This window comes from Synchiropus splendidus, chromosome 4 (genome assembly GCF_027744825.2).
Source record: "Synchiropus splendidus isolate RoL2022-P1 chromosome 4, RoL_Sspl_1.0, whole genome shotgun sequence".
Taxonomy (NCBI): Eukaryota; Metazoa; Chordata; class Actinopteri; order Syngnathiformes; family Callionymidae; genus Synchiropus; species Synchiropus splendidus.
Genome location: NC_071337.1, coordinates 6,502,403 through 6,524,764, shown reverse-complemented (window position 1 = coordinate 6,524,764; position 22,362 = coordinate 6,502,403). Strand labels below are relative to the sequence as shown.

At 44.2% G+C, this 22,362-nt stretch overlaps 4 protein-coding genes and 1 non-coding gene across 10 annotated transcripts; 3 read left to right on the top strand and 2 right to left on the bottom strand.

Annotated features, from left to right (window-relative positions):
• Positions 1-380: 380 nt before the first annotated feature.
• Positions 381-3,942, top strand: naxe (NAD(P)HX epimerase). The gene is made up of 8 exons (XM_053861342.1): positions 381-478; positions 601-648; positions 1,264-1,444; positions 1,501-1,609; positions 1,678-1,788; positions 1,971-2,081; positions 2,139-2,286; positions 3,692-3,942. The coding sequence occupies exons 3-8, from the start codon at positions 1,281-1,283 to the stop codon at positions 3,889-3,891; spliced, it is 843 nt and encodes a 280-aa protein (XP_053717317.1). The 5' UTR covers positions 381-478; positions 601-648; positions 1,264-1,280; the 3' UTR covers positions 3,892-3,942.
• scn1bb (sodium channel, voltage-gated, type I, beta b) lies at positions 3,928-10,978 on the bottom strand. Its single transcript, XM_053861343.1, has 7 exons — positions 10,694-10,978; positions 8,134-8,241; positions 6,641-6,807; positions 6,329-6,566; positions 6,113-6,254; positions 5,292-5,366; positions 3,928-4,381 (listed from the first exon to the last, which is right to left on the bottom strand). The coding sequence occupies exons 2-6, from the start codon at positions 8,180-8,182 to the stop codon at positions 5,297-5,299; spliced, it is 666 nt and encodes a 221-aa protein (XP_053717318.1). The 5' UTR covers positions 8,183-8,241; positions 10,694-10,978; the 3' UTR covers positions 3,928-4,381; positions 5,292-5,296.
• Positions 9,058-15,302, top strand: zbtb22a (zinc finger and BTB domain containing 22a). 3 transcript variants are annotated; one of them, XM_053861335.1, is made up of 4 exons: positions 9,058-9,100; positions 11,194-11,421; positions 11,525-12,254; positions 12,860-15,302. In XM_053861335.1, the coding sequence occupies exons 2-4, from the start codon at positions 11,215-11,217 to the stop codon at positions 13,918-13,920; spliced, it is 1,998 nt and encodes a 665-aa protein (XP_053717310.1). In that variant the 5' UTR covers positions 9,058-9,100; positions 11,194-11,214; the 3' UTR covers positions 13,921-15,302. The 3 variants fall into 3 exon arrangements, with proteins under 3 accessions (XP_053717310.1, XP_053717309.1, XP_053717307.1); XM_053861334.1 differs by lacking the exon at positions 9,058-9,100 and adding an exon at positions 10,547-10,820; XM_053861332.1 differs by lacking the exon at positions 9,058-9,100 and adding an exon at positions 10,547-10,887.
• On the top strand, positions 9,691-9,763 carry trnaf-gaa (transfer RNA phenylalanine (anticodon GAA)). The gene has a single exon. It is a non-coding gene; the product is annotated as a tRNA-Phe (tRNA).
• A 78-nt stretch (positions 15,303-15,380) lies between the features above and the next one.
• Positions 15,381-21,546, bottom strand: mbpa (myelin basic protein a). Of its 4 annotated transcripts, none has more exons than XM_053861344.1 (6): positions 21,237-21,544; positions 20,202-20,333; positions 19,941-19,967; positions 19,794-19,814; positions 17,749-17,832; positions 15,381-16,140 (listed from the first exon to the last, which is right to left on the bottom strand). In XM_053861344.1, exons 1-6 carry the CDS (start codon positions 21,366-21,368, stop codon positions 16,090-16,092), a joined length of 447 nt encoding a protein of 148 aa, XP_053717319.1. In that variant the 5' UTR covers positions 21,369-21,544; the 3' UTR covers positions 15,381-16,089. The 4 variants fall into 4 exon arrangements, with proteins under 4 accessions (XP_053717319.1, XP_053717321.1, XP_053717320.1 ...); XM_053861346.1 differs by having other exon boundaries at positions 20,202-20,297; positions 21,237-21,520; XM_053861345.1 differs by lacking the exon at positions 19,794-19,814 and having other exon boundaries at positions 21,237-21,546.
• Between the last annotated feature and the right edge of the window lie 816 nt (positions 21,547-22,362).

The following is a 22,362-nucleotide window of genomic DNA, read 5'->3' as shown; positions in this document are numbered from 1 at the left end:
GTAGTGTGTAATAGCAGCGATCAGTATGGCAAATACCATGAATGATAGAAATTGTAATAAGTAGTTATTTTGCTACTAAAGTATATAATCATCACTATATGTCACTGGTGTAGTGGCATTAGCAAGACACCAATAAAAGACAGCCAAACCAGTACACGTTAAACAATATTAGGCGTCAGAACAGTATCTCTAAACGCACCTTCTGACGTTTAGACACATAGATGGACAGGGATCAGGTGAAGGCTGGGGAAAACATGAGAAAGAAAAACAGGCAACCTGTCTCTCACTGCATCGCGTCACATATGATATATTAAAGTACCGTCAGAACTTCTATGGTGCGTTCAATAACACCACGAAAACTCACCGACCGGCATGAAAAGAGAATGATAATTTGCCTCAAACACACAGCATGAAAAAAATCCAGGAAGGTCCGGTTTACGCAAATATATTTTGGGTTTTCAAGGAGGAGAGTAATAAGGTAGTCTCGCGCACTCTCAAACTAGAGGAAACGCGCAAAAACGTTTTGAAAAATCGCGCCGCGCAATGCATTTATTTTGAAATACTGATTGCGCTACTGTTTTTCCTGTTTAAACCCGGAAGTTGTTGCAGCAGTGAGGTCACCGATCTTCTCTGTCCTGCTACTCCACTGTAAGTTGTTTTACGTAAATATTCTCAAGTGAAACTAAATATACGCTCATTTCCCCCTTTTTTTCGCAACGTTTAAAATAATGATCTTTTATAACTGCTCGACGCGACAATGACTCAGGTTTGCGTTATCACAAATGAGCTTATAACTTTGAATTTGTCCAAGTAGATGACACTTAAGATGTATTTGTTCACAATTTAAATAATGAATGTCTCAGACTACACACTGTAGATGTTTGGACTCGGTATTAGTATTGCTTCAAGCGAATGGATGGTATTCTGGTGAATTCATTGGATTTTGACGAACCACCCCGATAAATATTGTAATTTTTCTTTTGGGACATTTATTCTATCATTACAAACTCCATTATTTTTATATTTATATTTTTATATTATTTTAATATTTTTCTTTTTTCTTATTTTGAAGTACATTTTTAAAAGCAAAACAAAGCTGTACTTAATTTCAATCAATGTCAATTGCATTGCGTGGATTTCCTGTCATTCATTGAGCAGATGACAATTGTGATCTATTATTGTCTGTATATGGAAACCGAGGTTGGATTGAGCCTGTGCAAGTGGTTAGTACCAAACGATCACATTATTCCTCCATTGTTGCAGGACCTCGGACCAGCTGAATGTTGAGTGTGCGCACGCTGTTTGGCGTCCTGGTGACCTCACGGGCCGTGTCAGTCTTAGGCCTAGCTGGGAAATGCTCTGCTTCACTGGCTAACAACCACCAGAGAGAGTGTATCAGCAGCAGATCAGTGTCCAGCATGTCTCATCCCATCAAGTATCTCGGGTAAGATGGTTTCAAGTCATGAGCTCCAGCAGGTTTGGTGTCTCACGTTCTGACAGGCAGGAGGAGGCCCAGCGCATCGACGAGGAGCTCTTCAGTGAGTACGGCTTCAGTGTGGACCAGCTGATGGAGCTGGCTGGTCTTAGCTGCGCCACTGCGGTCACCAGGGTGAGAAGCGGAGCTGCCCTCATGGCTGTTATCAACTACCAAGTGTGGATGTGGTCTGTGTTGGGCAGGCGTACCCGCTGACCTCGCTGGTCAAACAGAGACCCACATTGCTGGTGATCTGTGGACCCGGGAACAACGGGGGCGACGGTCTGGTCTGCGCCCGACACCTCAAACTCTTCGTAAGATGCTGTTTTTCATGGTTCCTGCACAAACTTTCTGCACTATTTCTGCATTCTGTATTCACACTGAGGTCCTTCATGTTCGGGTTAGGGTTAGTGTGGATGTAAAGATAAACACATTCACATGCACTGATACAACTCATTCATTCAAAACCAGTCTCACGCACGATTGCATTTTCCAGGGTTACGAACCCACCATTCTGTACCCGAAAAGACCCAACAAGCCGCTGTTCCAGGGTCTGACCACACAGTGTGAGAAGATGGAGATCCCCTTCCTGACTGAGACGCCTGAGGTCAGTGGTCCCGACGGTCATGGCTTCCAATCTCAGTAAAACCGGTTTCCTCACCAGGCTCGAGTCATCGACGAGGCCTACAACCTGGTAATAGACGCCGTTTTCGGCTTCAGTTTCAAAGGGGCGGTACGAGAACCATTTGGTGCCATCATAGATGCCCTGAAGAAGACCACGGTGCCCATCGCCAGCATCGACATCCCATCAGGTGAGACGCCTCGCTGCTGACGCACGTACATCCTACAACATCCATGGCTCTGAAAGTACTCTCTGAAAGTAGATTTCTGCTGATGAACTTACTGTATACAGATGTGAAAGTTTAACACTTGGGATGTTAGAAATGACAGTGATGAGACTATGAAATTCAGTCGCTTCATAAGACATTTTGGTTTTCATGAATGAATATTGTTGAGTCAACGAAAGGTCTGTGCTTACGTCTCGCTTTGTTGTTTTTTCGTAACATGACAGATATGAAAGTGTTTTGTCATGAATACACAATATATTAAATTAGGTCTGCAGCTAACTTATCTTGTCGACTAGTCAGCATAAGACTTATACAGACGACTACAGCAAGATAAGATTTATTGATCTCACAACGGAGAAATTTACCGTTACAGGAGCACTTAAGTTGTTAGTGCAAAAACAGAAATAAGTATTGGTCAGTGCAAACAGGTAGTCATCGTCTCATATTTACAAATATACAATGTCATGGCGCAACGTGGGGTGGGGTGTTATGTACATTACACAGTACACATCTGATTCTATTGTTATAAATATATATATATATAATATATATATAGCAACAGCAAATGTAAATAATAAATGGTGTACAGTTTGTTTTGAAATGTGATATTTGGATTTTAACTGCCAAGATGTTGAGTGTCCAATGTGAAAAGGTCTCATACCTTCCATGTTTCAGGTTGCGATGGTCACTTAGCCTTAGCCTCAGCCATTTCTCCTCTTTCAGTGGATTGTGCGAAGAGAATAATGAGGACTCGTCGACCAATGAACTGGTTGGCGACAAATCCGATAGCTGATGATAGTCCACTGTGGACTAGTCGTTACAGCCCTATATTAAATACAGTATTTAAAGTATAAAAGTGACTTATTCCAAAGTTAGTGTATATATATATATACTTTTTTAAATTAAAATGATCTATTAATCTTTATTAAAAACTCTTTATTGAAAACATTTGCTCCACTTTTACATGTTGTAAACATTAAAATACTCATAATTCCTTCATGAATTGTGGACCATCACGCGTGTGTGCCACTAAAAGTGCATCTCTACTGAAAGACTTCTCTTCAGTCCATGATTTGGTCAGAGTGAGTTTTGGCTTCTTTCTATTTGTGGCAACTGGCTGAAGGTCATTGTGATTTGGGTTGTCAGAAGTATCGCTCATGATCAACTGCAGTGTTCATTTTTCATGTTTGTGGCAACTGAGAACCTTTTCATTGTTACTCAGGTTTCCTCCCACAGTCCAAAAACCTACAGAGGGTAATTCACTGTAGTACCCTGAACACAATCTGAAAAGTAGAGGAGGAAATTGAAAGGACAAAGACGATGTTGTTGACTACCTACCAACCTTTGCTTTTCTCACTGGTGTGTGAAGGTTGGGATGTGGAGCAAGGCAGCTCAGATGGACTCCAGCCTGACATGCTCATCTCTCTGACTGCCCCCAAGAAGTCAGCCTCTCTCTTCCGTGGACGGTACCACTTCCTGGGCGGCCGTTTTGTTCCCCCCAGCCTAGAGAGGAAGTACAGTCTCAACCTGCCCCAGTATCCCGGCACCGACTGCGTCTTGCAGCTGTAGCAACCCAACCCTAGGCCCCTCCTGGGTCCAATAAAGCAAACATCACCGTCAGTGTTTGAGTTTTTATTTTTTAAAATTGCACATTCTCCATAACTCTACCTGGGTAACAGGAAACCTCTGCTCCGCTCTATCACCACAGTCTATGGTATAAACAGTGTGCCTGTGCGTGATGATTTGTACAGGAGGTGCTGATGTCTTATTAAAAATCTCTCTTCTGCGGGTGAGCTTATGACTGACCGTCCAAAACAAGGAGTGTATGTACAGTTGGTGCTCGTGACAATGTGGCTCATCAATGCATATCGAGTGAGTGCAGAACATGCTGATCGTTTGCACACAGGAACTATGTACAGCTGGTTCCATGCGCTGGCTTCATACTGGTTCATACTGGAGACACCCGTCAGCGGGGAAGGAAAGTACTGACTTCAAGACGTTGGTCTCCAAAGTTGGTTTCATGCAGTTCGAAGAGAAATGGGGGCTCCGTAGAAAAGGCCTGGCAAATGGACAGAAAATATGATTTTTGAGGTTTAATTTTAAGGACATTGAACTTGAAATCGCAGTATTTATTGGACAGACTGGGAGAGTTAAAACCAATAGTAGCCTCATCGGGTTCAGTCTGGTGACTCTCCTGCTGCTGCTGCCTTCTCAGACAGGTGAAACCTTCATGAGTCACACAACCGACTCATATTGTGGTTTTGAAGATTATTTGAGCCTATGATTGAAGGACGGGTGAAATGCTCCCTGGGATTCAATATGTTACATAGAAAAACTGATGAATTTTAAAGATCAACATTCAAGATCATTTTTGTTAAATAAAATTGGCATCAATGAAAATCATGTCAATTTTTTAGGTAATTTAAATAAAAAATGTTTTTTTTTACATCTCAAACAATGAATCTAAATGAGCTTTATTGTGCATGAAAATAAATATTGAAATATTGAAAATATTGAAAAATAAAATTGAAAATATAGGATACATCATTGCCTCATTTTAGCTCATATTATTTATGTTTGTTCCTCCAAAACATTTTAATTTTTTTATTTTATTAATGAATTAATTTATTATTTATTTATTTTTTACATTGACCAAACACAATAATCATCTCAAGACATCTCAAACAATATCTTCATCCAAAAAAAAAAAATATATATATATGACATGAATTAGCTTCGATATCATAACACCCTGACAACTGGGATTTTTTTTTCTTGCAAGATCACTTGTTCAAGTTTCAAGTATGTTCCAGTATCAAATAATCATAACACAAAATTTCCCAATGCATGTTCTCCCAGTTTATCATTGTGAAGTGTCTCACATGACATAGATAAATATTTTATAAACAAAACAGATTTTAAATTAAGCAAATCCAATGACAGGAAGGAAAGTGGAAATGGTGACACACCTTGACTATTCGCCGACCTGCACTCCCGCACAGTTGTCTTTACTTTCTGAGGCGATCGCTAAATATTCAGCATTTCTGCAGGAGGAGAAGAGCAAAACAAAGGTCACGAGGAGACATTCGGATGCTCGTCTCAAGGTGGATGTTTGAGGATGAGAGGTCAGGATAGGTGTTTTTGGACTTACAGGTGGAAGGTTTTGGTTTTTACTGAAAGGAAGGATGACAAGACACACGGCGTGAAATCACCACAGATACATGAAAAGTGACACACAAATGGAGACAGGAAGGAGGGTGGAGGGAGAGACAGAGGAGACATGTTTGAAGTGCGTCAGTGGAGGTTTCGCTTGAATGAAATATGTTATTGCTCCGTATTGACTCCTGTTCCGGGGCCAAACAGCCTTGGACTTTGGATTGATGGAGGGGCCCGAATGAAGGAGGAGTATGAGCCCTGAGTTTCTCTCATCTAGGAAGTGTATTTTGACAAAAAAGTAGAGGTCAGATCTGGCCTTGGCTCAGCCCCAGGTCCACTCCTAGTCGCCCAGAACATCTCAGTAGGGAGGCATTTAGATAGTCCTGACTAGATCCCAGATCAGCAGCTCCACTTGGAAACTCTCCTGGTCTTCATTTAAGAGTCTAGACCTGTACCTGTTGTGTGGTTTCTGGCACTAGTGTGTGCACAGGAAGATCAACTCAAAAACACATACACACTGGTGTAATAGCAGGGTCACTTTATGACCACTCTAAACTAATATGAATGACTAGGAACCGCTTCCTGACTGACCTCGAGGGTCAACACAGAACGCTGCTAATGTGTGTGTATTTACGCGGCTTCTCGTAGAGCTTCTTCTCCGGCGGCTGCGATCTTCCTGTAGCAGTAGATCATCTCGATGAGGAGCCAGACCTGGAGGCCGATGATGGACACGTACATCATCACCTCGGACACGATGGACGCCGTTCCTCTGGTGGCTGAGGCGACAGAGAGACTCGAATCAGCTCAGGATTTATCGCCGCTCCACTTCCCCTCTGAACATCCTTCGTACCTTTGCCCACCACGTGGAGGTGGACCACCTTGCTGACCTCCGTGTTGTACTCGTAGTTTTCGTAGACCAGGTTGCGGTGGAAGAAGCAGCGGTATGTGCCTGAGTCGTTGAAGGTGACGTTGCTTAGGTAGATGGACGCGTCCTGGATGTCGTTGCTCCTCTTGCTGCCGTTCCAGTCCAGGCGGTCTATGAACTGGTCGTGCTCGATAGAGGGACGGCCCTCGATGTAGGTGTAGATCTGACGGCACCAGCACAGGGGTTAGCTAGTTAGCTAGCAGCAGACTGGCTAAACAAGTTCCCAGTTCCCCTCACCTGAACAAAGTCCACTTCTCCTTTGGCCTTGAAGTACCACTCCACTGTGGCGGTTGCCTTCACCTCGCTCCTCTTCTTGCAGGAGATGCAGCCCATCTTAAAGCCTTTCCCGGCGACCGCCTCCGTGTCAGAGTCCACCTCTGCACACGCCCCATCGCTCCGGGTCACTGACCACAGGGAACCATTAGATGACCGGACATAGCTCGGAAGTTTTCATAGACAGGTTTCTAACCAATAACATGCAGCTCTTGTGATTTGATCGGCAAAACAACACGGCGACGGGCGGCAAAGTGACTGCTAGCAGGCCGTGAGTCAGCAGTTTTTTTTTATTATTCCATTCTGCAGCGTTACCATGGAAAACAGTGGAGGAAAAATAGGCTGTTCCTTCAGTGTCCTGCCTAAAATAAGGGCGTCCCATTTTCAGTTAAAGGACAGGCCGCTTTTCTGCTAGCTAAAAGCTAGATTAGCATGTACTAAAACACATGCTAATGCTAAAAAACTATCACAACTTCATTTTAAATGTTTCTCTGTCAACAAAGTACACAACTTTCAGGTGTGAGTGATTAAAGAAAGCGCCACGTCATAGCCGTGTTTTTTGTATTTAACTTCTGCTATTGGTCAACAATTCTGCTTTTGAAGTGCTTCTCGTCGTGTGTGAAGGTTTATGGTACCAGGTTTTCCGTTGTCTCTTCAGGCTAGCGCTGCTGCAAACTACGAAGCAATTTAAACAAGTGTCTCCACCACTAATTTTTTTTTTGTTTTTAATCTTTGAAAAATAAAAAATGTATACAATGCTACTACCAGTTATAATAGTAATAATAATAATATCCCAGATTTAAAACTGCTGTGATATCTAAACAAATGAATAGAGAAAATATAACAAAATTGTGATTAATATAATTAAAAAAAAAGATAAAATACATCTATAATCATGTGTGCTCAAACAATAGTTATTTTTCTAGCTGTATTTGTCTTTATTTAAAAAAAACTTAATAAATATACAACTGGCTATTTATTAATACATCTGATCAATGCATTTGAATTATCTACGATATAACACCCTGACAACTGGGAATAGTTAGTGGCAAGTGTTTTTTTTTTCAAAATGTCTTAATAATCATAACTAAAAATTGGATTAAATGTGGTTTTCCCAATCGGTGTTCACCCAGTTTTATAAATGTTTCACATGATGCAGATATATATTTTATCCTCCAATTTATGCAGTAATATGTCTTTTTTTTTCCATTAGTAAAAACTGACTTAGAGAAACTTGACAGTTGATCTGTGACTAACAAAAACAATATAAACACGCCGTAAACCGGAGCAATAAATCAATAAATAAACTGATAACGACAGGAGAGATATATATATAATATGAATCCAGAACCGCAGGAGGTAGACTGACCTCGCCGGGGGCCACGCGACGGTCCCCATCACGCTGACTCATGTTTGGACTCATTCATTTATCACTGAGGAGAAGCTTCAGAACTCACCCAGCAGGCCACAGCTGAAGCAGAGGAGCAGCAGATGAACCGGTGTCATGTCTTCAAGATTGTTGGTCCTGGCTGGAAGATGCTTCTAGTTGCTCCTCAATAATGTCTCTGAAAAGTCAAAGGTGTGGCCTTCCACCGTCAGCTGGCAGCTACACACCGAGCAGACATCAAGGAGATCTGCTTCCAAACAACCCTGGAGTCTTTGGCTTCACAGCAGCTTCCTGTGGTTTATTGCCATGAATGAGCGCTGATGCGAGAAGAGCCTCTTTGTTTTGAATGAGCCTGAGACGATGGTTTCCCTGAGACTACGATGAGCGCTTCACAGCCACCTCGACGAGATGATTTGCGACATGACAGCTACTGACTACATCCCACTTTTGCATATAGGAGCATGGAGTCAAAGGCTACCTGTTCACGGGCTACACCACATCAGACGCGGTCACAGGCCTCCGCCTTCCCGCAACCTTCCCCTCTGGACCGGAATGTTCTGAGCTATTTGATGGCTCCAGATCCGGCCGCGGTGTCATTGCATAAGACGCAGAGAGACATATAATCCGCGCCAGCGAGGACAGATGTGGGAGGCAGGTCCGCGTTTCTGCTGCGCCACAGCAGCGCCGCTGTAGCTGGGGATGCTGCGGCTGCACTGCGGTAAAATGACCTGCGCGTGTGAGCGCGCGCGAGCGAGCGTGCGCGCGTGTGACTCTGCCTGTGTGTTGATGGCGCAAAACCCCCCAAAAAAGAATGAGTCAGACTCCGCTACGCTTCATCTGATACTTCCTGCTTCCGATGTCAGGGATTTGCGGTCATTTGTCACGGAAATAACCGATATTAAAGGTGAGCGGGCCCTTTAAGAACCGTGGTGACGCAGCGATGCTCTCTGATGCTTTGTTTTTGTTTATTTCAGACGATCACGAACTGGAGTCACACAGCCAAATGTGATAGTTGCTGGCATTACACACAAACAATAGTGCGTTATTGTTATTTTTATGACTTAAACATATATTTAATCGTCTTTATTTGTATTATATTTGCTTCCATGTTGATCACAGATTGATCCTGTTCACATGTTTTTGTTGGTCATATTATGTTTGTTGTGCGTGTGTGCACCTGGTTTATCTGTACTTGCGAGGATACATTTTGGAAACTCGCCCACTTGTGAGGACATCACTTTTAGCCTCAGTTTCAGGATCAAGAAGTTTTTTTTTTTGTTTTTGAGTGTCCTCACTATGATAGAAGTACAAGTGCGTGTGTGTTGACGCTGACTCGCCCCCGTGGAACTCAACACCAGTCCGGTTTCAGGGTTAGTTGTTGGCTGGACGAGAGCTTTGTAGAATCGAGACAAGCTCTGCAACCGACCGGAGCCAGAGGTGCCAAGCCAGAAATCAAGGCATTTAAACTCGACAACCGACTCTTTGTCGACTTGAACGGATGTTGAAACACCCCTGACATCAGCTGCTATATTTAAAATAAGCAAATAGTCAATTGTAAATTAGAGCGGACTTGGAGGGTCTAGTGATGTAGTTCACCAACTTCACGAGCGGTTACTGAAGGGCGCGTGCCGAAATAGCTCAGTTGGGAGAGCGTTAGACTGAAGATCTAAAGGTCCCTGGTTCGATCCCGGGTTTCGGCAGTCACGTGGGTATTTTTTGGAATCCGCTCCGTATTAGGTGTTTGCTTATTACTAAAGGGCTCGCGCTGCTCTTCTAGTTATTTTTGCCTCCACTTGATCCCTATTTTCGATAATTGTTCTGCATTTTATTCTGCTAATTCTCTCCATTTAGTTCTTTGTTTATGCATAGCCTGAGTCTTCTGCGAGTATTTTCTGTATCAGCGTATTTACTCCGGAGTCAATCGGTAAAATGAGTGAAATATCAGCGTACCAGGAATTTCTATGTTCCATCAGTGTGTTTAGGGAAGTTTTTTGGGATGAATTCCTGCCTTACCGGAAATTCTGTTTTACGTAAATATATAAATTATATGTTTCATTTTCACAGTGAAGTGACTTGGGTGGCCTTTTAAAAAGCTATAATAAAGGTGCTATAAAATAAACATTGAGCAATCAATTATCAGTTATTCAGTGTATTTTCATTTTTTTGAATAATTGTAAGAATATTTTTTGCAGCTTGGGAGAAATGTGGTGAAAGCCACAGTTGTTTCTGCGGTTTGAAGATGCAAAGCTTTGTGAGAAAAACAACAGTTTGTGGAACTACATCGTATTTGCGAGCTGAAATCGTCATCCAAGACGTTTAATGCCTATAAGATAAAGTTATTCACGGGTCAAGAAAAGCCCAACGACTTGCGAGTTTGATGAAGGGCGAAGAAAGTTTCACATAATTCCAGAAGAAAAAATAAATAAACAAAAACCTCGTGTCGTACGGTAGGTGGCAGTATGCACCGTCGTGCCGCGTTGCATGCACCCTGATAACTTGCAAAAGAAGAAGCGCCTGTCATATTAAACAAATAAATAAAACATATGCATTATTTGTTGCCTCAAATACATTAAGGTCGCGCAGACCGATATTCCGTTTTTGTCCTTAACAACACATGGTGGTAAAATTACCTGCACGCTGTTTCTTTACGCAGATGTCGCGGGAGCAGCGTCGGGAGGGAAGAGCTAGCTGCAGTTAGCCGTGTTCGCTAACTTCGTTTTTCTAGAGGCTACAAAAAAGGGCTGTTTAAGGACTTAGGTCGGTAACATGTGTCCGCGAGCACAAGTGGCTACACACGACTGAAGAGCAACAGAACGTCATCAAGGTTACGAAGCTAAGCTAATTGTTATCGAGCTAATGCTACCTAGTGTGACGATAACTCATGCGAATAACGACATTCTGGTTCTAAATCTCCGGCCGAGGAAGCTAATATGAATGTAATGTAATGTGTTAGTGCAAACTTCAATGAATGACACGTCATGTTTGTTGTTCTCTTTGAACTGTGAAGTACAGTTCCAGATGTTCTGATGAGGAACATTACTTTTCTATTATTATACACTGTCTTATCATGCATACTTATTTCGTTTTCATCGTTATCATTTCCATTTTCATGTCTATTTTTTCCCCATAGGTGTATAGGTGTGCATGAGTCATGGAGTCAAGCTGCAGTGTTCCTGTGACCCCTGCTGGGTTGACCGTCCAAGTGTGTTTCCCAGCTGCTCGTGCCTCCGTCTTGGACAACCTGAACCGACAGCGTGAAGAAGGAAAGCTCTGTGACCTGTCTATTCAGGTGCAAGGTCAAGTGTTCCGGGCTCACCGCTGTGTGCTCGCTGCCTCCTCTCCTTATTTTCATGACCAGGTGAGTAAATAAATGCATGATAATTCTGCCCAAAATCATATCACCACAACATAGTTAACGTGTCACTCTTGCTCTAACCGTTTATTGTCTTGTTTTCACGTAGGTGCTGCTAAAAAATGTGACCACAGTCTCCCTCCCCTCTGTGCTGGACCCTGTGGCCTTTGAGAGCGTCCTCAGCTCGGCCTACACTGGCCAGCTGAGCATCGTGCAGGATGACATTGTGAACTATGTCACTGTGGCCAGTTTCCTCCAGATGTGGCACATAGTGGACAAATGCACCGACATCTTGAAAAGGGCCCGGCCCTCGACAGAAGGGGCTCCCATGGAAGCCGCTGCCGCAGCAAACCACACTGGCAGCGCCTCCCGGCAACAGTCCCCCAGCAGCACCGACTGCTTATACTTGGAAAGAGAGGGACGGAAGAAGGAGAAGAAGCCGGATGTGTTGCCTCCATTAGCGACTTGGAGACGCCCACAACAGTTTCCCCGGTGGGAGCGTCAGCGACCCTCTTCAGCCCTGCACTCGGCTGACTCTCAGTTGGACCCGCTCCCTGGCTACCAAGAGGCTGACTACAGCAGCTGTGAAGAGTCATGGGTCCCAAAACACACCAAAAATGGCCCTCTAGATGGAGCTGGGCAGCACAGTGACTTTCATACCAGCGAGGCAGTTAAGCAGAATTTAAAGCTGCAGCAGCGGGGGGCGCCACAGAGCACAGAGAAGAACAGAGGAAGTGAAGAGAAGAGGAGGAATGAGAGAAGAGAGATCGAGGCTGATGAGGGCGTCGGAGAGGAGGTGGCCGAGAAGAAGGGTGCCTTGTCACAGACAAGTCATTGTGGTGAGTCAACAAAAGCTTCATTTTACAGAACACAATAGACAAATGAAGTCATCAGGCCATCAAATTGTTGTTTTAGAAAGATTTGTCTTTAGGTTGTGTGAAGTCATGTCATCTATCGCCACTGACCACTGGTGCTACATGTGGTAACCTACATGTGGTCCTTCTGTGGACAGCACCAGTTGGTAGAGGCTCCCTGGATTGTTCATGGATGAGTAAATGTAATGATCATTATTTTGCAAAACCTCAGGACAAGCGTAACTTTTCAACAGAGTTGCTGAAAAGGTAGATCAGCATCTAATAGTAGCGTCAGAAAACCTGGGTCTGATGTTCACACTCACCTTTGATCTTGTCTTCTTCTTGTCTTCACTCCCATTGAGAACCTCAGTAGCTTCATCTCTGTCTCCTGAGTCTCTGAACAATCCATCATAGAAGACACCACCATGGTCCCATACAACATCCCTTTCACTTTTGCAGATTTCCCATTTGTTCTCCATCTGCTTCACCCTGCCTGCACTCTCCTCTTTACCTCCTTTCATCCATTTCTGCTGATTGATATGACTCCCCGATCCACCATGTTATGTATCTATGTGTGTTGTCTGCTGCAGACCTCCACACCATGGTGACCAACAATGTTGAGCGTCACGCTGCAAACAAGAGCAATGTGGAGGAGGGCAAAGAGAAGTTTCAGAGAAACTTGCCTGGAAACAAACCTCCTGTGGATGGACAGAAAAGTGACGGAGCCCAGAGTCCAGCCTCAGCACGGGGCCAGTGGCACAGTGTCCCCTGGCCTCAGCAGGACCCCAGGACACGGGAGGGAGAAGCAGGAAAGGATGATGATGATGAGGACAATGAGGAGGACTTTGAATGTTTCCCGGACGAGACTTTTAGCGGAGACACATATGATGAGATAGAAGATGGAACTGGACAAGTCTCCCAGAGGCCTCTGGTGCCAGAGTCACCTGATGTGGTCATCGGCGGCTCAGAGGGGAACTGGCCCTCTAACAGCAGCACACCAGGAGGGTCACTCACACCCACGCACAGCCGCCATTTGTCCCCCGCCTCTGCTGCCTTCCCGCCATCATCTTCACCTCCGACTCCATCCTCCTCATCCTCGGTCAACTTGGCCGGCCCCGCCTACTCAGGCAAGGTCCACTTCTGCCACTGCGGGAAGGCGTACACCCTGAAGAGCATGCGGGACCGTCATGTGAAGATGCAGCACCTCAATCTCAGACCGTTTGTCTGCCCTGTGTGCACCAAGTCCTTCAAGATGAAGCACCACCTCACCAAGCACCTGAAGACACACGGGGGGCTGCGGCCCTACGAGTGCGGCCTGTGTGGAAAGAAGGTCATCTGGAGGGACAGTTTCCTCAGGCACCAGGCCAGATGCCAGCGACAAGCCGCTGGGCCCAACAGCAGCCACGCGGCCTCCGCGCCCACCGAGGAGGAGAGTGGCTACGGCTACGGCTTCGAGGACGAAGGAGCGTTCCTCGCCATGGGGGGGCAAGTGAAAGTGGAAGAGGTGGACTTTCAAGGCGAGATGGAGGAGGCGATGGGCGGGCTGCTGTCAGGCGTGTCGGGGATCGTGGACGAGCTCAGAACTCAGTCGCAGAACGTGGGGCCTCATGTTTTCAAAGAGGAAGCCAACGAGAGCTTCTGCACAAATTGAAACATCACAGCAGAAGTTACAGGAGTCTGAAGCTACAAGTCTGATCTCACCTTCATTTTCATTGAGTTTGGAATGAAACATGAGTGATGCTGATCCATTTTCTAGGACTAGGAGGCGCTCACGCTAAGGGCTCAGGTGCCACTTTCCTTGCTGCTCTCTGGACTGTTTCCCAATTTTTCAACAGTCACACAACGCCTCTCGGCAGAGTTGTTGTTTTGTGATCCACTCATGTTACAAAAAGGAAGACGGCGGACACAAGTTATACCTTTCATACGGTGACATAATGGCCGTGGCTCAATGGAGACATACTGTATATATGTTGTTATGACCAGCCTCCTCCATTGACAGAATAGTGAACATCATGCAGATGTTTATCAGTCGAGTAAGAGCTAAAACAAATGCCTGAGCGAGACCCACAGGGCGCCATCTAACACTCGCTGATGCAGCAAAAAACGGTACAGTGTTCTTCCATAGAGCTGCTTTTTTCCCCAAACACTGGGACCTGACTACTTATTTCAAACTGTTATTTCCTCCATCGCACGCTCACCCAACTCAAGTCCCGGGTCAATGCTTTCAGAAGACTAGCATGACTAGGCCTCTTGTTTGCTAGTGACAACAAAAAGCTTGCACAGTGGCAGAAGCTCACAGGTGTATTGTATGAAAGAGCAAGATGAAAGGTACTCGTGGGAGAAATAAGATTGCATTTATAAGACTGAAGATTCTTGTTGAAAAATACTGGGTGTGTCTCATTGGAGACGAAAAGGCTGCACTGTGTGCCATGAAAATGGCTCGGGCCGGTGTCATTTTTGCGTTGCTAAATATGGCACAAAGAAGTTCATATGTCTGAACAGTATGAGTGGTTTCATCCCTCCACGTTCTTGAGTTTCACTGAGTTGATTCCAAAATGCAAGCTGCACTCTTCTAACCCTTTGATATGTTGAGTCATGTTATAGTTTTGCTCTCAAGCACGTTGTGTATTTCAGGCACTTTTTTTTATTTTTACATTTTCATGTGTTTAGTTTGTGAAGAGATTAATCCCACTTTCATTTGCGCCAGTCCAAGATTTGGTCCAGTGGTGGTGTGGAAGTGCCATGAATGTATAAACCTGCACTTTGCACATCAGTGTTTTGTGATATTAAAGGATCTGTGTGTACAACTGTGTATTTTTGTGCTTCGTTGTCTGTCGTGCAGGCTTGTTGTCAGACGTCTGTGGGAAACTTTGGTTGCCAGTTAGCCAGATCAGTCTGGGATTCTCTAAATATGGACTGAATCTTGGATCGTCTCCGGACACTTTCCGATTGGCTGGATCAGGTTGATGGATTTATTCTGCCTTTATTCAGCTCTGCTTTACATTGTAGTTTACAGTAACCTCAGACGTCCACTGCTTTTTTTCTGGTACCCACCTGGTTCTGCCATCACCCATGAGTGAGGCAGACTTTCAAACCAATCCAGGAAAACTAAAGCGAGAAGAGAGAGAATTGGCTACCAAAAAGTTTATTTCCAGTTAGACTGTCCCAGGAAAACACATTAAAGATCAGACATCTCTTGGTCAGTGCACGACACATGAAAACGCCACTAAGTTTCTGGCTTCTTGTTAAAGGAATGATGAGAAGAGAAGTCCATCCCGCTGGTCCTTCTGCCTTTCAGCACTACGAATCGTCGTCCATCTTTCTTACCTGCCTTCTACTTTCTATCCCTCCTTCGTCTCTCACAGCTTTCATCTTCCTCTCTTCATTTAAAATATGTATAAAACTCTTCACACATTAGTCTTCAATATCTCGGTACAGTGCAATCCAAGGGCGCTCTGCTCTTCGCTCACCACATGTCAAAACAATCTGTTGAATACATGAGTTAATCTGACTTGTATGTTGGCATCAAACATGCATTTCTCAGTGGATGTTGGGTGAGTCCCGACATATATAAATATATATATATATATATAAATATATAACACCAAACAGGGAGGAGCAACAGACTCTGTCAAGTTTTAAATTAAGATATTCACAAGATTCACAGATACACAAGATTCACAGATTAAAAGACGGACTGACAAGCACCTTCAGGCCAAATGTTCACAAGTGTTAGTTGGTTAACATTTCTGGAGGTTGTGAGTCCGAATCTGCTGCTTCCTGTTGGGTCGTATCTGGTGGAGGGTCCTCGGTGCGGTGCTCAGAAGATGGTGCTCCAGCGCTTGGGAGGTGGGCGGGACTTGGTTTCTCCCTGGATAGACGACATCGCAGTCAGTGGTGAAATGTTGTTGGTCACCTCTGTGTAGTGAAACCAGCGTGAGCTAATTCTAACTGCTAACTAGACACAGGAGGTGTAGTGACTGGTTCAACAGGACTAGATGTAGAAGATTGGTCTAGTTTGTTGGAAGTTGTGAAGTCAGTCTCGAACTCCAGTGCGTTCACTGCACTGTCAACAAAAATAATATTTGAGCTGAGAACCTGACGTCCTTCATTGAGCAGTGCCTCTCGAATATTTTGGCCCAGTTTTTAAATATTTGATGTTGAAGTTTTTTTTAATGATCAAAGTTATTAATGAACTGGTCTGTGCTTCTGCAAACTTTTATTTTGAAGCAAATGAATTTCTCTTTCTTTTGATGAGTCTTTTCATCATCTATATTTCGTCTTTTTCCCCCCTTTAAGCCTAAAAGAGACAAAAAAAAAGTTACTTTGCTGAAGGATTTTTCACAAGTGGTCCAGCCCAACAAATGAGTTCACACCAGTGATGGGTAGATGAGGTGTCATGAAACAGTGTCCTGATCGTCAGAGACCACTAGATGGCACTCTTAGAAATGATGTGAGGTTTCATTGAATTAGTTGTTCAGGTCCAAGCATTTTACCATCTGTTGGCCTCTGAAATCACGACACTGTTTTATGAAACCTCATCAACAATCCGTGTACCTTTTGTTCATTCATTTTTTTTTCTTCTGTTTTGAAACAAAACACACAAAAATCAACTTGTAAACATAACAAAAAAAATTATGTTTACAAGTTGAAAAAAAGCTCAATTATTTCCGGTAATACTTTGCTCATGAATAGATCCGTAAACACAATCCAGGAACTCCTGCAGCGTTCCGTGATTTAAGTGGAATCAGTTAGCTTCTCATTGGAACAAACTGGAGTGTGGTCTAGTCCAGTCTACCATGGAAACGTACATTGTGTTTAGTGGGAGTTTTCCCTTTTTAAAAAGATTGTTTATCAGCTCATAGTATAGATGCAGTGTGGCCGCCATAATGTTGCATTATTCAGGCTCGCCTTTCCGGGTCAGTCGCAGCAATGGCCAAAACGTAGAAACAAATCAAAACTATGTGATTTTGTTTTTCTGTTCTTGTCTGCAAAACAGAAATTTGTGGTTTCTGTCCAGTCTAAATCAGTCCCTCACGTGTTTCGACCATTTAACTTAACAGCACTCGATACTTCACACCTCCGCCTCAGTTTCGATCTCTTGACGCCTCTGTATGTTTCATGGTCATGTACTTTTTAAGATTTCATGGCTATTAATTTGAAAGATCCATCATTGTCTCAAACCCTCAGTCGCACTGCTGATTGTTGGACGCACAGAACACGGCGGAACATTCAGAACAGTTGGTGGTCAAGTGCCGCAGACAGCGTTGTAGTGCTGTATATCAGTACTTGGGTGAAGCCGTCCTGGAGAGACTGATTTAAATCTCTTCACGAAATTATGATGAAATGACGTGGTTGTTCAGGTTGGTTCTTCACTCACTGATATCTGAGGTCGGAATCACTGTAGCGTTAAACATGGATGGCAAAGTCAGCGTTTGAAAGTGAGGTTGACAGTGAAGACGTGATGGGAGGGGCTCACCAGGTTGAAGAGTCTGGACAGCGTGCTCTGCTCTCTGCGTCGTCTGACCGGAGATTTGGCGCCGTCGGCACGTGGCGATGAAACCTAGGAGCAGACCCTGGTCTGAATATTCAAACGTGAAATTTGGTTTCTGACTCCCGATGCAATGCCAAATATCCGATGTGTACTGGTGACACTTGGCAAGCCAGGAGGGCATTTTGAATGCAAATGCAGCCGTGGACATTTCAGCCCATAGTCAATCCTTCATTGAAAGGAACATCGAATGTGAACGTAGTGGAAGGCAAATGTAGTCAGTGCCCACTTCTTCATCTAAGGCCTGACTTGAAGGAAGAAAAACTGTTAAAGAAGGAGCAGGGGCAGCTGAAACAAAGAGGCGAAACTGAAAGTCCTGAGAGAAAATGTTTACCGAGTGTGGCTCATAAATAGCCGAGCAGTTTCAAAGTCATCCAGGAGCAGAGTGTCGCTCTGGATTAAAGCAAAGAAACGTAAGAAAATGGTCCTGTGAGTCGAGACATGAACATTTCAGAGGAACATGCAGCAGTGAGAGAGTTGCAAAGACAGAACATGTTTGGCAGTTACACACCCCAGAGCCACTTCACCAAGTCACGCTACGAAATAGTGTTGCAAATAGTGACTGTTCAGTAAGTCTCAGGTTCTTCTATGAAGGCCACTGAATCTTCTGCTTTACTGTGGGTTTCTGTTCCTGATCTATTGACCTGACCCACCTCCCTGACTGCTTCTGCTCCACCTGAACTACAGCTGCCCTCCTACATTGCATGTAGATGCATCAGGCTTTCAATGGAACCAAATGTTATGTTATGTTACATCTTAAAACATCAGGACAGATTGGGTGAAGGCTAAACCATGGGGTGGCACTCCTTTAAGTTCAACTCTCTCGATGTCACTTGGTAGGTATACATAGTACCTCATGTGGTTTCACTCACAGTGCCATGTTTTCGGCACATAAGGTACTGTACCAGGCAACGTTTCATTAAGGTAACAATTGGGACGCAACAATACAATTTTTCTTCTCCAAAATGAGTAGTGCACTTGCATTTGAGTACTCACCGATACCGATACATGTCCGAACAACATTCCTGCCTTTCACCCAACAACCGCCGGGATAGGCCCCAGCACTCCCCGCAACCCCGAGCAGGACTAAGTGCTGGTTAACTGAACATGTGTGTATGTATTCCTCAGTATGTTTTTCTTGAACATTGGTGACGGTCAGAAGTTTCTGGTATCGGTGGCCATTCTATGAGTACGAGTACTCAAGCCCGATACCTGATATCGGTGCATCCCTTGGTAACAATGAGAGCTCGCGATCGTCCTCGTCCTAACCCCAACCAGTCTTTTGGATGAGCAACAAATTTCAACAACGTTTCGTTCAATTGAGAGCCTCATGTGAGAACATGCCACTCGGCTGACACTTCCGACTCCGTGTCTCCACATGGATCCAGATTCTCTCATGAGCTTTGGCACACGATGAAAAAATAAGAGGGGTTTCTCCAAGCAGAGAGATGGGTCAAGCTGAAGGCCGTACCCATGTTCTGTAATGCTTCCTTCTCGGCGTATTATTGTGGGGTTGTGCTCCAAAACCTCCCTGCAAACAGTGAAAATCTGCCATCTAGAATAATGTTTTGCATCAAGGAATTTAACCCATTCCAAACCATATCTAGCTAAACAACATGTTCCAGAAACTCTCTTCATTCTTTCTTGTGTACTCCTGCCTGTCTGCAGATGAAGCTGGCATTTTGTGAGAGCGTCTTCTTCCTTCCTGCTACTTCTACGTCAACATTTTAAGCGCAAAAAGAAGTATTACACATTGCATCTCTCATTAAAAAATCCTCTCATATTTCTCCCGTATTGCACTGCAACGGTGGAAGCCCTGAAGCCGCAGCATCCTCATGAAGCATGATAGGCTTTGGATAACCATCTGTGGTTTGATGGACACCTGTTTCAAACAGGAAATAAGTGCTGAAGTGGCTCGGGAGTGTGCGTGTGTGCATGTCTCCAGGCAGTTGTGAGCATGTTGTGTGACGTACCAAACCAAAGACTTCCCTCCACTGGACATGGAAAAAAAACAAAAACAAAAAACATGATGAGTTGTGAGGGATGGTGGGTGGCGATGAATCCAATGGAAGATTAGAAAGAGAATTATTAGGATGAAAAGTCATTACATTTGGACTCACCCTGGATTTTGGAGGAGGAGACGAAACCTAGGCAACAGAAAGACAATCACGTGACTATCAAACACCAAAGGGACAGATGGAAGGTTTCTTCGCCTGCCGCTGTTGCTACATGCGTCATAAATGACCATTAAAATGGGTTCCACAGTCTTCAAGCTGTTCATTGAGACTGGGAGCCTATTCTGTCACTGAGTTGACGTCCACCCCTGAACAGTCGAAGGGCCTCGCTTGTGTGTGAAACATAGCTTCAGTCAGTTTACTCACGATGCTCCTGAAGAACTGCACCACAGCGTTTTCATTGGTACGACGGCGAGCGGAGGACTGCTGGGGGGAGGTGGAGTGGTGACCCCGGAAGGAGCCCTGCCAGGGGGAAACACCGACTGAGATGGCTTTGAACTATAGCGAACAACGTTCATCATTTCCACACAGAATTACTACTGAAATATACGTTGAAAAGATGGACGTCTTGCTCAAGAATCATTAACACAAGATCAGTTTCATAACAATTCTTTTTTTCTTTCACTGTCCAGTGCCCCAAATGAAATGCACTTCCCCCAGATATCAGAACAAAAATATATCCATCCTTAAATCACATGTTAAAATTCACATTTTCAAGCTCTTTTTTTAATCTAATTTATTTATTTTTTATTTATTTTTATTGTTGTATCTGACTGGTTTTATTGTGTCTCACTGCTTTTTATTTTGTCACTTTTTAATTTGTGTGTCATGTGAGCTTGAGAGCCTCGAAATGAAGTGTATTATGACCGGAGGATGAACCTCCAGGGGTGATGAGGTCTTTCTCAGGGACACTTTCCTGAAGTCTAATATCTATTTGGATATGATTTTGAGCTAAAAGTCAGCCTTGTTGATGCCTGAATACCAAACTTTTTTCCTGCTTTTTTTGCTTCAGCATTTACGGTATCTTAAAATATATTTTTTTCATTAAAACAGCAAAACTTTTTGTGCATAGTTTTCTTGTAAATGCACCTGTTGCTAATAGCATTAAAAATGCATTGAAAATCACTCCACTTTGAACTTTCTGTTCATTTGTTATTGCTGACTGGAGGAAAGCCGCCATGATTCCCCTATAGAGACATGGTCAGGAATATTTTATTTTATTTTATTTTATTTTTTGTTCATGCCAGCATTTTATTCCAAAGCACTTTCCCAGTTGGTGGAATCCCCACTGACCATAGCAATAAAGCTGATCCTGATTTAAAATGTTATATTTTTAAGAGATCTCAACTTAACCATCTCGATGACTTTTTTTGTAAAAGTACAAAAATCCAGGACTCTTACCTTACTCCGTTTCTTTTTCTCGCCTCCGAAGATCTTGGTTAGAGAATCCATGACTCCCGGGTTCTTCTTTTTCCTACCAAGCCCAGAGCTACTCTGGCCAGAGGTGCCCGCTGTAGCCATGCCACTAGTCATGCCACGATGTAATCTGAGACCTCAGCTCCTCCTTCAGACCACTTCTGGACCTCTGTGGGCCGTCTCTGAAGGTTTTCAACCTCCAGGGCAACAGAGGCCTCGAGCCGGGTCAAGAGGGAGGGTAGCTGAGGTCTTTGGCTGCTCTCCAAGAGCTCTTTGTCATATACGTGATTGTGTCAGTCTCTGCCGCCCTCTAAATGGACCCGGCCTTTGTTCTTCCTCACATCTGCCTCACTCTGATCGCGGGACAACAAGGGTTATCTATGAGTCTGAACTCAGAGCTAGTGGCGAACACGCCCTGTTATCTGTGGGCCTATTGTTGGTTCTGCTCTGTTGATGTTCTCAATGAACATGAAGGGATGCAGAGCAAAAGCGACATTCTGAGTTCGGGTATTCGGGTATAGGAGGTCTGCAATCTCTTTATGGTCAGACTGCATCACGCGGTAGCAGCACCACTCCTTTACTTTGGGGATTAAAAAGTTGCCTCATTTGCTCTCCACTCAGACTGTGTCTGGACTCTTTGGAAGGCTAAACCTTCCCTCGAACTGCCACACCAGTCCAGTGCAATCTCCCATCCTCATATCGCAGTAGGTGCAAAGTCGTCCCAGGGAAACTCTCCAAAACTCCTCCACCTTCACCAATCTTGACCATCCTCTAGTCACACCTTAATGTACTCATATACCATATCCATGAATCCCATTGGTTTGCTTCCTCCTCTCCCTTTACCCGTCATCTCCAACAGTCTTCGTCCAACCTTGTCTCTTCCCTACCACAAAGTCAACCCATACTTTGGTTGAAGAGTACTATAAACTCCCTCATCGTATGGTTGAGATTCCCACAGAAGGATGTGACCCATCTAAGCTAAAATGTTCCTTTGATGCTTAGGCAGCACTTTGGAGATGCTCACTTCAGTCTTTCCTCCCACAAATTGTCACTTAAAAACAGTGCTGGACTCCAGATTTGTTCTCATTTGTCAGCAGTGATTGTGCTTTTT